This window comes from Colius striatus, chromosome Z (genome assembly GCF_028858725.1).
Source record: "Colius striatus isolate bColStr4 chromosome Z, bColStr4.1.hap1, whole genome shotgun sequence".
NCBI classification, from domain to species: Eukaryota; Metazoa; Chordata; class Aves; order Coliiformes; family Coliidae; genus Colius; species Colius striatus.
The window spans coordinates 84942652-84955327 of record NC_084790.1 but is presented as its reverse complement, the minus strand read 5'-3'; the positions used below and the strand labels follow the sequence as shown (position 1 = coordinate 84955327).

Below are 12676 nucleotides of genomic sequence, written 5' to 3'. Positions count from 1 at the left end.
TGCCAGTCTTGTTAGCTATTAAAAAAATATGAAGGCTTAACTGAAATGATCCAGGGATCACTGCTTAGGATCAACCTCCTTTGCACCTCATATAAAGAGATGAAGACCCAAATCAGACCAGCAGACTTCTTCAGTAGCTCAAACATATCCCAGCTGTCCAACAATGGCAATATCTTTACCCTTACAACCCTTCACTATTATTATTTCATCTTCACAACTAGCATGTAAGTGGCCTCTAACCAAAGTATTTTATCCTACTGGAAGCTCTGCAAGGTAGGAAAGTACATCTGTCAGAGAGGATTGTGGCAACCTTACAAGACCAGAGGCATGGACTGGAGCTCACTGCTCCCAGAACCACAGGCTCCTTATCCCTTTGAGAGTTCACATTTTCAGCACACATTTGGCACACTGTGGCACAAGAATACAAACGACTTCCCTCCGAACAACAGCAGTTCAGCTTTTATTTCTTCTTGTGTTGTACTTAAAATATGTACTTTAGGAACAAACCTAACTAGGATCGTGTCATTACTGACAACACCAAACCACATTCCTGTTGAAACCATCCCTTCATTTGCTGGGTATTCACATCCTCTGAAATACAGAGCATCTCCTTTCTCCTCTGATACAGCAACCGTGATGCAAGCAAACAGTTTATTGCACACTTTGGGGGGGCACTTGGGACTTTCAATGGACCTTCTGGTCTTGGTTGCCTAACAGATACACCTCTGCATACAGATGGGAGCATATCTCACTACCAAGCACCTTCCCACTGCAGCCTTCACAGCTCTTCACAATCCCATAAGGTCTTTTCCACCCAGGTGAATCAGCACATGAAATGTCCTTTGTTTATAAATGGGAGCCTTGCAGAAGGAAAAAAGCTTCAGGACACACACCTTGAGACCACAACAAAACAAAACAAAGTTGGCACAGGACTTCTACCACCTGGTTGGAGGCCTCTTATCTGGCTGAACAAGCAAGATACTCCAAATCCAGTGTTTTGGTATGTCCTGCTTTAAACCCCAATGCCTGAAAAGCTTCTTCAGTTGGATGTGCATCCCCAACCCAAGCAACAAGCCACCGGTGTCCCCAAGCCCCTCTCCCGCCCCATGCTGTGCCCTTTGCCTACCTGTGAGATGTGGGACTGTGTCTTCTCGCTCTCTCCATCCCCCTCCGTTTTATCTGTCAGCAGCCCCTGGACCTGGTACTCCAGGACGTAGCTGTCAATGAAACGCTCCAGCTCCTCGATCTCCTGAGAGCGGCTGCTCCCTGCCTCTGAGGAGGCCGATGCCACTGATGAGTTCTCCATCCCTTCAGCAGAGACACCGAGAACGGAGGAGGCCTGAGAAAGCAAAACAAAAGACAGGAGAGAAATTATTTCCCAGCACTTGCAGCAGCCAAAGAGTATCATTTACCACGGGCAGGATCCTTTTCGCTGTACATCTGCATTTCCAAGAATATTTGCAATAATCCTGCTTGATCACATTTAGATTCTCCATAAAAGTCCAAGTTCTGTAGCACTCCTACATCCAAGGACAACAACAGACATTTTGCCTAACCTCCTGCTTAAAACTCAAACTACCGAAACCCTCCAGACAAAAACGGAATCAAAGAGCTGGATTTAAAAAGCCCACGCTATTAGCTGTGCTGGATAAGGGTGATTAGCTGGGGAAGACCCACAAGGGTGTGAGGAAAAGGGTGATAATTGAAAAACTTCTCTAGGATGGCAGCAGAAAATGATGCTGAGTCAACAGCAGGATTGTAAACGTCCAGCAAGGACGTTTGCATGTGGAGGTGAAACAGAGATCACACCAGAATCTATCTTTAAACCTCTCTGTCTGCAGAAGAATGGGTCTATAGAAGATAGAGGGGCTTTAGGATGCCTTATGATGCTCTCCTCTTTCCTATTTCTCCATGGAAGTGAGAAGATACGGGTGACCTCACCACATTGCAAGACTGAACGACTTCATCCCTCACCCTCTCCTTCACCAGCAACTGGGATTTATAGTCTGTGTTTTGAGAAAAACATAAAATTAACAAGCAAATTCAGAGAGAGTCATGTGTCATCCGGAAGGGGAGAAAAGAAACATAAATCTGTTCCCAGCTCATGTAATTTCCAGCTCCTGAACTATTTCTCATCTGTCACTTCTGAACAATTGTGGCTTCATTTGGAAACTGCCGAGAACGAGCAGTTCTGGCCTAAGGATTTCATCTGCTCAAGGAATTATTCCCAAATGTGCCTGGACTGTCAAAATGGCTCATTATGTAGATCAATATCACACATTAGCTCCAGCACACACACACACACAAAAAATATCATGTGGTGCATTAAAAATGAGAAAGAAAAAGAAAAATAGACAAGAAAAAAAGAAGAGAGGAGCCTCAGAGAGCACAGAGCCCTGGAGGAGGGCATGCTTCTCCCCTTTTAGCTAAAGAGTGCTAATTACCAAACAGAAAGCACCAACTATTACACAGAAAGTGTGAAAAAGACTTGGGACATTCTGTGGCTTGTTGAGTCCTGGAGGGCACAATGGTGTGGGCGGGGTGATCACAGGGGACAGCTGATACAGGTGGCAGCCCTAGGGATGGAGCATGCACTGGTCAGAGAGTATCCTCCATCCCCTGGGGACACACAGCACAAACTTTTGGCTTTTTTTCTGAAGAAAAACAAGCCCAGGGCACTGCCCTGGGAATGCTCCCTCTTGAATATCCATGATAAAGCATAAAGCAAAGGCTGACACATCACGTGGGGCGCTCACTGCCGTGCCCAACCTGCCTTTTGTTCATTAGCAAGGGGAGAGACAGTGGATCATGGAACTGCAGAATCATTTTGTTTGTAAAAGCCCTTTAAGCTCATGGAGCCCAACCGTTCCCCCAGCACTGCCACGGCCACCACTAACCCATGTCCCTCAGCCCCACAGCTACACGGCTTTGGGACTGGAACATTTTTCATATGAGGAAAGGCTGTGGGACCTGGGGCTGTTTAGTCTGGAGAAGAGGAGACTGAGGGGAGATCTCATTGCCAAATATCTCACTGGTGGGTGTCAGGAGGTTGGGGCAGCACTTTTTTCAATGCTATCTAGCAACAGGACAAGGGGTGATGGGATGAAGCTGGAACACAAAAAGTTCCATTTAAATATAAGAAAAAACTCTTTCAGTGTTTCAGTGAGGGAGCCCTGGCCCAGGCTGCCAAGAGGGGTTGTGGAGTCTCCTTCCTTGGAGGGCTTCAAGACCCATCTGGACACGTTCCTGTGTGACCTGATCTAGGTGGGACCTGCTTCTGCAGGGGGGTTGGGCTGGATGATCTCTAAAGGCCCCTTCCAATCCCACCATTCTGTGATTCTATGGGGACTGCACCGCTGCCCTGGGCAGCCTGGGACAGGGATGGACAGCCCACCGGGGAAGAAATTGTTCCCCATCTCCAATCTAAACCTCCTGTGGGGCAACCTCAGGCCAGTTCCTCTTGTCCTCTCACTTGTACCTTGGGAGTAGAGACTGATCTCTGCATGGCCACAACCTCCTGTGAGGGAGCTGCCAAGAGCGAGAAGGTCTCCCCTCAGCCTCCTCTTCTCCAGGCTGAACATCCCCATTCCCTCAGCCCCTCCCCAGCCCCTTGTGCTCCAGCCCCTTCCCCAGCTCTGTGCCCGGCTCTGGCCACGCTGCAGCCCCTCAGTGTCCCTGTGGCAGTGAGTGAGGGGCCCAGCACTGAGCACAGCCCTGGAGCTGCAGCCTCCCCAGGGCCCAGCACAGGGGACAATCCCTGTCCTGCTCCTGCTGCCACCCCACTTATGACCCAAGCCAGGATGCCCTTGGCCTTCATGGATGAAAGGGAATGTGTTTGTCAGAAGTTACCAGGTCTAGCAAACAAGCACAAACTCTGTATTTGAAATATTTATGGATCTCTATTAGGAAACTCTAAACCCAAGTCACGTTGCAGTGCCTTCACTTCTCTGCAGAGGAAACCAGAACTTAGCAGGAAGAAAACTCCCTTATGTTTAAGGGTGGGGATTTACCATGCAGCCCTGGGATAGGATCAGCACTGTACACAAAGATCCCTACAGCAGGTGTCCATGCATGGACAGCGAGTTGGCTGACATCTGGCCCTTATAATAAGATAAAAGACTAACGAGTCATGGTCTGTAATCTGCCTTATACTCTTAGTCTGTGCCAAGATGGTGTGAATCACATAACGACGCAGAGACCAGAAGCCCAACACAGACATCCCAGTGTGCTGGCTGTGCTGGGGCCACTGTCAGCATGCTATTGCTTTGGACAAGTGGTTGGGCTAGAGACCTCCCAAAATCTTCTCAAAAGTGAATAGTTTTTTGATTCCATCAGATGACCTTCAAGCACTTCACTGCTTAAGAAAGCCTCCTCCGATCTCTCAGTCTACTTTTCATGCTTCTTTCTGAGCAGTCTCACCCATTTTACAGGGTTATCATGGTTATCATGCAACTGCTTTCTCCAATTGCACCAGCCTGCCCAGAGATGTCACAATGCTCAAACGAGGGTTGTTCTGGTCACCATCCTCTAGAAGCTTTTTCAAAGCAGGGCTTTTTCAACTACCCATTGCTTTCTGGGTTTAAAGAGGCCTGTTTGATGGGTCCTGCAAGCTGGATCCTGATTCAAGTTGCCTGGCCCTTCAAGAGGGACAGATTTTGCAGTAAAAATGGTGGCCTTTCCTCCTTGGTAGAAGGTGCTTTGGGAAGCAAAGCATCCACCTATATCCAGACCAATTCAAGTCCACTCACTGAAGTTTTCTGCCCACACTAATGCTAAACCTTCTCTCCCTTTCCAAAATCAACCCTCTTCACCGGGAAGGCGGCACTAGCTAGATGGACTTTGCTCTTCTTGGTGTCACACGTCAGGAAGTCTCTGTGTCTGCAGCAGGTTTGCCACCTGACTTCGCCCTCAAAACATGTACAAACAAGAGATTTTTCAGAGAAAAACTCAGACCCACCTTTGAGCATCAAAGAGGTTTTTGTGTCCCCTAACTGAGCAAATGCATGTTCTCAGGAGCTCCTCGGGGAATGATGAACCCTTGGGTCTGTGTTGGCACAGTTTTTACCAACAAGGATTCCTAGGCCACAGCTACATTCTTAAACCATAATAAACAGAGGTCAACCTCAAATCTATGTTTCTTTTCCTGCCCCACTCTCCTTCTCCTAGTTCATCAAAGCACAAAATCTCTAAGTTCTGAGGGTCTACAAAATTGTCTTCCAAACCTTTCCTATGAAGCCCATGGTGTACTCATTACTGTGACCATAAAACAAGCAATCAGCAGCAGAAGTTGTCAGTGGATGTGCAAACTGCTTATTATAACTTAGTAATTATCAGCATTACTGTAATGTATAATTATTATTAATAGCTGTTATTTTAAAGCGTGATCTAAATGAGGTTCTTGTTCTACCAAGATTATACAGTTTATGGCAATTATACAGTTTTACCCTTAGTCAGCAAATAAACTCAGTAAGAACAAGCACTTTTTATGACATTTGTATGTTCATTTCTCTCCTTCCAAAGGTGCTCCAGGCTTGAACTTGCAGAACCAAGTGATGATGATAGGTGGAGAGCAGCAATGGAGCAGGAACCCATTTTGGGCAAGATGAGTGGGAGGCAACTTGTAACCAAACTGACGTAAGAAAAGTAGAGTCCATGGTGAGAAGACAGACATGCAGGGACAACAAGGCTTTTCCATCAGCCCACAGTCTGAGTGAGAGGACTCCATACATATGTCCTCTCCTGGAGAAGATGCTCCAGCCATCCCCTCTCCAGAACACCAAGACAAAGCTTCTCCAAAACCTGGACTGCAGCAGCCTGGTAGTGCTGAGGCAGCACTGCAGGGCAGCCTCACACAGATCTTTCCCCACCCATCCCAAGGGAGCAGGGACTGCAATCCCATACAAACATCATTCCCTCAAGTGAGGACCAGGGACTTTTGGTCCTCAACATGCTGGCACATGGCAACCTTGTCAGCAGGACTGCTGTCCATGAAGAGAGCCCCCTGAAACAATTCATGCTCCACTTCGGCAAGCCAGAAGAACATCCTAACCTATCATTAAGGCAGCAACCTCACACCTTTCCACTTCTATTCAAGGTCCAACTTTGCTGGGCGTCAGCAAAGGAAACAAAATAAAGAGGTTGCTTTTTGTCATTGTTTTGCTTCCATTGAATAGCTGCTGAAAGCTACACATGACAAGTTCTTGGAAGACTGTGGCCTTCAAAGACAAGAGAACCAGGAGCACTACATTATCACAAACACAAAACTAGTGAAAGCTGGAATTGGATTTACCTTACATTTATACTGCCAGGAGTTAGTAACTCATCTAGGTTAGCAAGAAAAGATCTCTAAAACACTGAGTTCAGGCAAAACTGCTTAATTACACAGCCACAGAATCCCCCAATGGTGGAGGACTGAAGGGCCCTGCAGAGCTCCTCCAGCCCAACCCCCTGCTAAAGCAGGCTCCCCTCCATCAGGGGGCACAGGAACATGTCCAGGCAGGTTTGGAAACCTCCCGAGCAGGAGCCTCCACACGCTCTCTGGGCAGCCTGGGCCAGGGCTCCATGATGCAGTGCTTAGCATCAGGCTTCTCCAGATTTAGGCATCTGTATCAAAATTCAATTATTAAAAGGCTCAACAACCACCAAATGCCCATAAATGGCAAGCATCTAGCCCATCTTTCCTGCCCTCAGCTGTTGAGATGTGGGTTTAAATGGCTCACTGAAGGCATTCCAGCAAGAAAACCCATATCCCTTACTTTTGCCTTAGTTAAATGTTGGAAAAGTTCCCACACCAATCATCTGATCCTCCATGATTCCAACGTATGGCAGGACAGGGCAGGAGGAATGCAGAGCAGCCTCTCTCTGCAGATTTATTCCCCAGAAATGCCATTGCAGGCCAGTCACCCGAGACACAGGCTGTGACAGACTCCAGAGCTACCCTGATGACGGATCACTGAAAGGCTTTTTCTTGCCATACGGGATTTATCATCCCAGGATTTTCTAGGAACAAGACTTCCTATAAAAGGCAGTTGCAGTGCAAAGTCTTCACGTACCAACCCAACTACCTCCTTCCAGAATCTTCTGTGGCAGGATGCTCAGTGTCCTGCTCACATTCCCTCTCCCTGGGGAGTTTACAGTAAACAAATTTTAAATGTTGCTGTGGTCCAGCAGGTTCCTTCTGCTCTCAGACACCCATGACATGAACTGAGAAGGACCCAAGCACCCACAGATCTTTTTATCTGTGCCTGCATGGGCTGATGGTAAGATCAAACTGAAGAGACTCCAAGTGAGACCCAAGGAGAGGCTCCAGCCCAGCCCCAGCCAGTAGAAGCCACGTCCTGCCCCATGAGCAGCAACATCAATTTTCCCATGTGTTGTTCAGCCTCCAGAACCCAACCCATTGCTCTTTGTTCCCTCCAGTGAAGACCTGTTGGACATCACCTCACAATGAGGGGACACCTTCTTCTGCTCAGTGCCTCTCTCAGTGGAACAACAACAGTCAAACCCTCCAGCTTTGCCTCCCTCACGTGGCCTGCCCTCTGCCTTTTCCAAGCTGGCCTGTCTGAAGCCACTGCCAACATGCCAAGGGAAGGAGGTCCCTTCAGCCCCAGAGAGAGGTGAGGAATGCTTCGACTGCACAGACCAACTGCTGCAGGATAACTCTTCCAACTTCTTATCAGCACCATCAGGTCAGGTGGAAACCCTACACACTTTAACTCTGCAAATAACCATCCACCAGCTAATGCTCCAGCAGCAGTACAGGCAGAAGGACCTTTGACTGTCTGCATTTGGGGTTTGAACCCCTGCTTATCAGCATGGCCATGGGCAGCCGGGTAGCTTCCCAGGATGTCCTTTTAATGAGCACCTTCAGCAGCAATATTTTCTCTCTTATCTATCCCATTTCCAACAAAAAAAATTAACTAGCAATATATCTTTCTGAAGCAGTGAAAGCATCTTGGTGAATGAAAGGAGCAGTTTCTTGCCAGTAGGCAGCTTTTGTACCCAGCAGACAGCGGTAACAGTCACTACTGAAAATGAAAGCAATCAAGATGAACCATGACTCTCTGCACCCAGGTATTGCTGCAGCTCCATGAACACGGCAGAAGCATCCTGGGTTTAGTTTGGATTTGCTTGCTGCTCCAAAGCCAGCATCTTCCCAGATGCAACGAGATCAAGCGTGGCAATGGACATTATTATACCCTGGATCTGACTCTTTTCTATTTAAAATGTAAACACCTTGGAAAACCACATTGAGGGACAGCTGCTGGAGCTAGCCTTGGGCTTTTCAGATACTGATGCATCCATGGCTGGCTGAGCATTTTACATATTTCATCATCTCTCCTATCTCTGGTCTGGTTTCTGGTACCCAGTGATGCAGAAAAGCCCAAGTGACAGGACAAGAGCCCAACAGCTGCCACGCTGCAGTGCCATCTATGAGCCTGGTGAGCAACAGAGCAGGCAAATGCCACAGGGCATCGAAATACAGTCATTACAATAAACATAGAAATAAATAGGGAGGAGAAAAAAAAAGAAAGAAGAGAGCCAGGAGACAACTAAGTGCAAATCATCACAGAATCTGATCCAAAACAGCTGCCTTGACACGGTGATCCAGCAAGGAAGGGAGAGGAACAACCAGAAAGCCAAAAGTGCCTTGTTCTCACCCAGACAATAATTTATGATGTAGCTTTTGCAGCTGGGAGGTGGATTTATTTTTCTTTTAAAGTAAACCCAAAGCCTCATCACCTTTAGAACATAAAGTCTTCTAGTGTGTCAGATCCATGCACAGGGTTGGAGAGATTTTCCACCAGATGGGCTTCCTCACCTGGGGGTAGGATGTTACCTTTGACTTGTGATGGATGTTCCCAAGCAAAAAAAATTCCAAAACAGCATACAGCTAAGAAAACCACTGTCTGGATTTCAGGAGGTAAATGGAGATGGGCTTATAGGCCCATATGAGGACAGATGGTGGTCCCATCCCATGGTGGGATGATCCTCTGCATGGGATGCCAGGGCAAGGAGTCTGCTGAAGTATCACCTCATCTTCAGCACAACAGTAAAGCATACTCCCCACTACCTGATTTTTATACAAATTCAGTACATGGAAATACATCATCATGTCTAGAAATAAAATCCAAAATAGGTCATAAAAGACCACCAACCCCTGAACCAAGAACAGCCTGAGTTTTACAACCTATTTCTATGCCTCCTGATTACTACAAACTTAAGTCAGACATAATCCATTCCCACATTCCCCTGCTTCTAGTAGCAGCTAATGAAGAAGAGCCCACATTACATCTTATCCTTGTTATATTTCATCTTTACAAACGAAAGAGTTGCCAGAAAAACAAGGAGCAGATTTCACACATGCTCCACGATCGCCTTTTCGGAACTACAGTCCTTTTCCTCTGAGCGTACATGGCATCACACCGGCAGGATGTGATGGCTGCAAGCACTCTGCTAGAAGACATGAATGAAGAATATTCTGCTGCCAGGACAGCTTGCACACCTACACTGAGGACACACACGTGCCCCACTGTGATGCAAGTAGCAACCCTCAGGCAACCAATGCGTGCATTTTGCCCAGCTCCTTTGCAATCCTGAGGGATGAGCCCTGATCCCATGGAAGCAGCAGCCAAGGTGCAAGACCCCCCATGCAGGCAGAGCTCTGCAGGCAGAGTCCAGCCCACATCCTAGTTAAAGTATTGTAATAACGAGCTGATCCTTACGCTTTGCGACTGCACATTCACGTGTTGGCACTGGCTGCCACGTGCCGTCTTTTACAAATAACCAAAGGGAAACCAGTATCAGAAAGTAAATCTTTTCTTTCCAGGCACCCAGGCAACATAATGAGCACTTGGGCTGTGAAAAGCCCTGTAATCCTAAAAGACACATCCAACTCTAAGTTGAGATGTCAACCTGCTGAAGTAATTCATCCCACGGGTGGCTGCAGAAGGAGAGGCATTCCCGCATCAACAGCAGGGCAGGCACAGAGGGTGTTTAATCCTTGCTAAACCATGCCAGAGTTTGCTGGCAAAGAGCATTTTTGTGCTCGTACACCGGCTTTGAGTGGCATTCAGAGGACATACCTCGGCCACCAGCCAAAACAGCAGAGCTGCTGCTCCGGAGGTTGGAGGGGATTTTATGCTAGGAGGAGCCAGCTGGTCCTCTCCTCCCAATAATCATCAAATGGTTAGAGTTGGAAGGGATCTTCAAGGGTCATCTAGTCTAATACCCCTGACATGGGCAAGGACATCTTCAATAAAATCAAGTTGCTCAGAGCCTCATCCAACTTGACCTGAGATGTTTCCAGGGATGGGGCATTGACCTCCTCTCTGAGCAGCCTGTGCCAGGGCCTCACCACCCTCTGAGGTGATTTAGTCAGGTGCCCAAGTCATAATATCACTCTCCCTCGTAAAATGGACAGAGGAGAGAGAAATATAACAAGTGGTTTGTAGGTTGAGACAAGGGCAGAGAGATCACTCAGCAATTACTGTCACAGGCAAAACAGACTCAACTTGGGGAGAAAAAGGTTTGATTCATTAAAGGAACAATCAGAACAGGGAGATGAGAAATAAAACTTGAATCATAAAACACCTCCCCCCACCCCTCCCTCTGCCCAGGACTGTCCTTCCTTCCCCCCAGCAGCGCAGGGGATGGGGGACGGGGGTTACGGTCAGTTCATCACAGATGGGCTTTGCCGCTGCTGCTGCTCAGGGAGAGGCCTCCTCACACTTCCCACTGCTGCACTGTGGGGTCCCTCCCACGGGACACAGTCCCTCACCAACTGCTCCAGCGTGGCTCCTTCCCACGGGCTGCAGCTCCTCACACCCTGCCCCAGCACGGGGCCTGTCACGGGGCAGCTCCTCACAGCCTGCCCCAGCGTGGGTCACCCACAGGAGAACAGTCCTTCAGGGACAGGCTGCTCCAGCCCGGGGCCCTCACGGCGTCACAAGCCCTGACAGCAACCCTGCTCTGGCCTGGGCTCCTCTCTCCCCACGGGCTCCCAGGCCCTGCCAGGAGCTCGCTCCAGGGTGAGCTTCCCACGCAGTCACAGCCTCCTTCAGGCACCCACCCGCTGCGGCGTGGGCTCCTCCACGGGCTGCCCGTGGGTCTCTGCTCCTCACGGCCTCCATGGGCTGCAGGGGCACAGCTGCCTCACCATGGGCTGCAGCACAGGGCACAGGGGAATCTCTCTGCCAGGGCCTGAGCACCCTCCTCCCCTCCTTCTCCACTCACCTTGGTGTGTGTGGAGATGTTTTCACAGTCTCACTCCCTGTTCCTGCTGCAGTTCAGCAGCTGCCCAGCAACTTCTTCCCCTTCTCCAAGACGTTATTCCCAGAGGGGTTACCTCAGTCACTAACTGGCCAGGCCTGGGGCAGCTGTGGGTTCATCTCAGACTCGCCTGGCATGAGCCTTGTGAGCTACAGGGGAAGCTTCTGGCAGCTCTTAGTTTAAGGAAGCCATCCCTGTAGCTCCCTCTGCTAACAAAAAACCTGGCCCAGGCAAAACCACTACAGCTGCTCATAGGGAAAAATTATTCCTTAGATTTAGTCTGAATCTTCTCTCTTTTAGTTTAAAATCATTACTCTTTGTTCTGTTATAACAAGCCTTAATAAAAACTCTGTACCCATCTTTCTTCTAAGCCTTTTTTAAGTACTGGAAGGCTGCTCTAAGACCTCCCTGGAGCCTTCTCTTCTCCAGGCCTCCCAACTAAGGGGCTCCAGCCCTCAGATCATCTCTGTGGCCTCCTCTGGACTTGCTCCAACTGTTCCTTGTTCTCCTGATGTTGGTGTCCAGAGTTGCAGGCAGCACTGCAGGGGCATCTGACCAGAGAAGAGAAGAGAGGAAAGGATCCCCTCCCTTGACCTGCTGCCCACACAGCTTTGGGTGCAGATCAGGATACAGGTGGCTTTCTGAGCTGTGAGCATTGCTGGCTCATGTTCTGCTTTTTATGCAGCAACACCTCCAAGTCCTTCCCTGCAGGGCTGCTCTCCATCCACAGCCCAGCCTCTACTGATAGCAGGGATTGCCCCAACCCATTTTGCAGAGGGAGGGGGGAATAAACAACTTAGCATACCCCTCTCTGAGCTAATTAAACTCATCTGAAAGGCTACATGCACAGATAAATATATTCAGAGATTTTCTGAATCTTTATTTGCTTTTGGTGCTTAAAGAAACCCAATAAAACACTAAAAAACCCAACTCAACAACACCCACAGGGAAACAGAACTTCCAAAACCTGACCCTGGACCCTTGCTCCTCCAGCACGTTTAAATGTTCAGGTTACAAAATAAGCAGCTTTTATATCACAGCCACCCTAGGAGCATCAGTCACAGGCCTTATCAGTTCCACAGAGACAGCAGGTATGGCACTGCCACGGATGAGATTGAACAAGAATCGAGGAAATTGGAATCCCGTATAGACGGAAGGGAAAGAATCTCCTTCCTCATAACTCTTTTGGTTCAATAACAAGAAATGAAGAGACATAGGAAGTAAATGAAGCCCTGGGGAAGCACCAGAGGACAGAGATCCCTGTGTTGAACACCACACGAGAAGGTCCATTGTGGCACAGAGCTGGCCATGGAAAGAGAACATCAGTGTCAGAAGGCCTGAGGCTCCCAGGACCACTGTCCCTGCTTTTGGTTTCTTCCAGGTTTAAATGTAGCAATATAAGAGC

The 12676-nt window shown here is 48.5% G+C and overlaps 1 protein-coding gene across 4 annotated transcripts in view; it reads right to left on the bottom strand.

Annotated features, from left to right (window-relative positions):
- CTIF (cap binding complex dependent translation initiation factor) overlaps positions 1 to 12676 on the bottom strand; it is a 148243-nt gene that overhangs the window by 117253 nt on the left and 18314 nt on the right. For all 4 annotated transcript variants that reach the window (XM_062018627.1, XM_062018628.1, XM_062018631.1 and 1 more), the window contains exon 2: positions 1127 to 1339. In XM_062018627.1, coding sequence (XP_061874611.1) covers positions 1127 to 1306 — 180 coding nt within the window. In that variant the 5' untranslated portion in view covers positions 1307 to 1339. The remainder of the gene's footprint in view (positions 1 to 1126; positions 1340 to 12676) is intronic.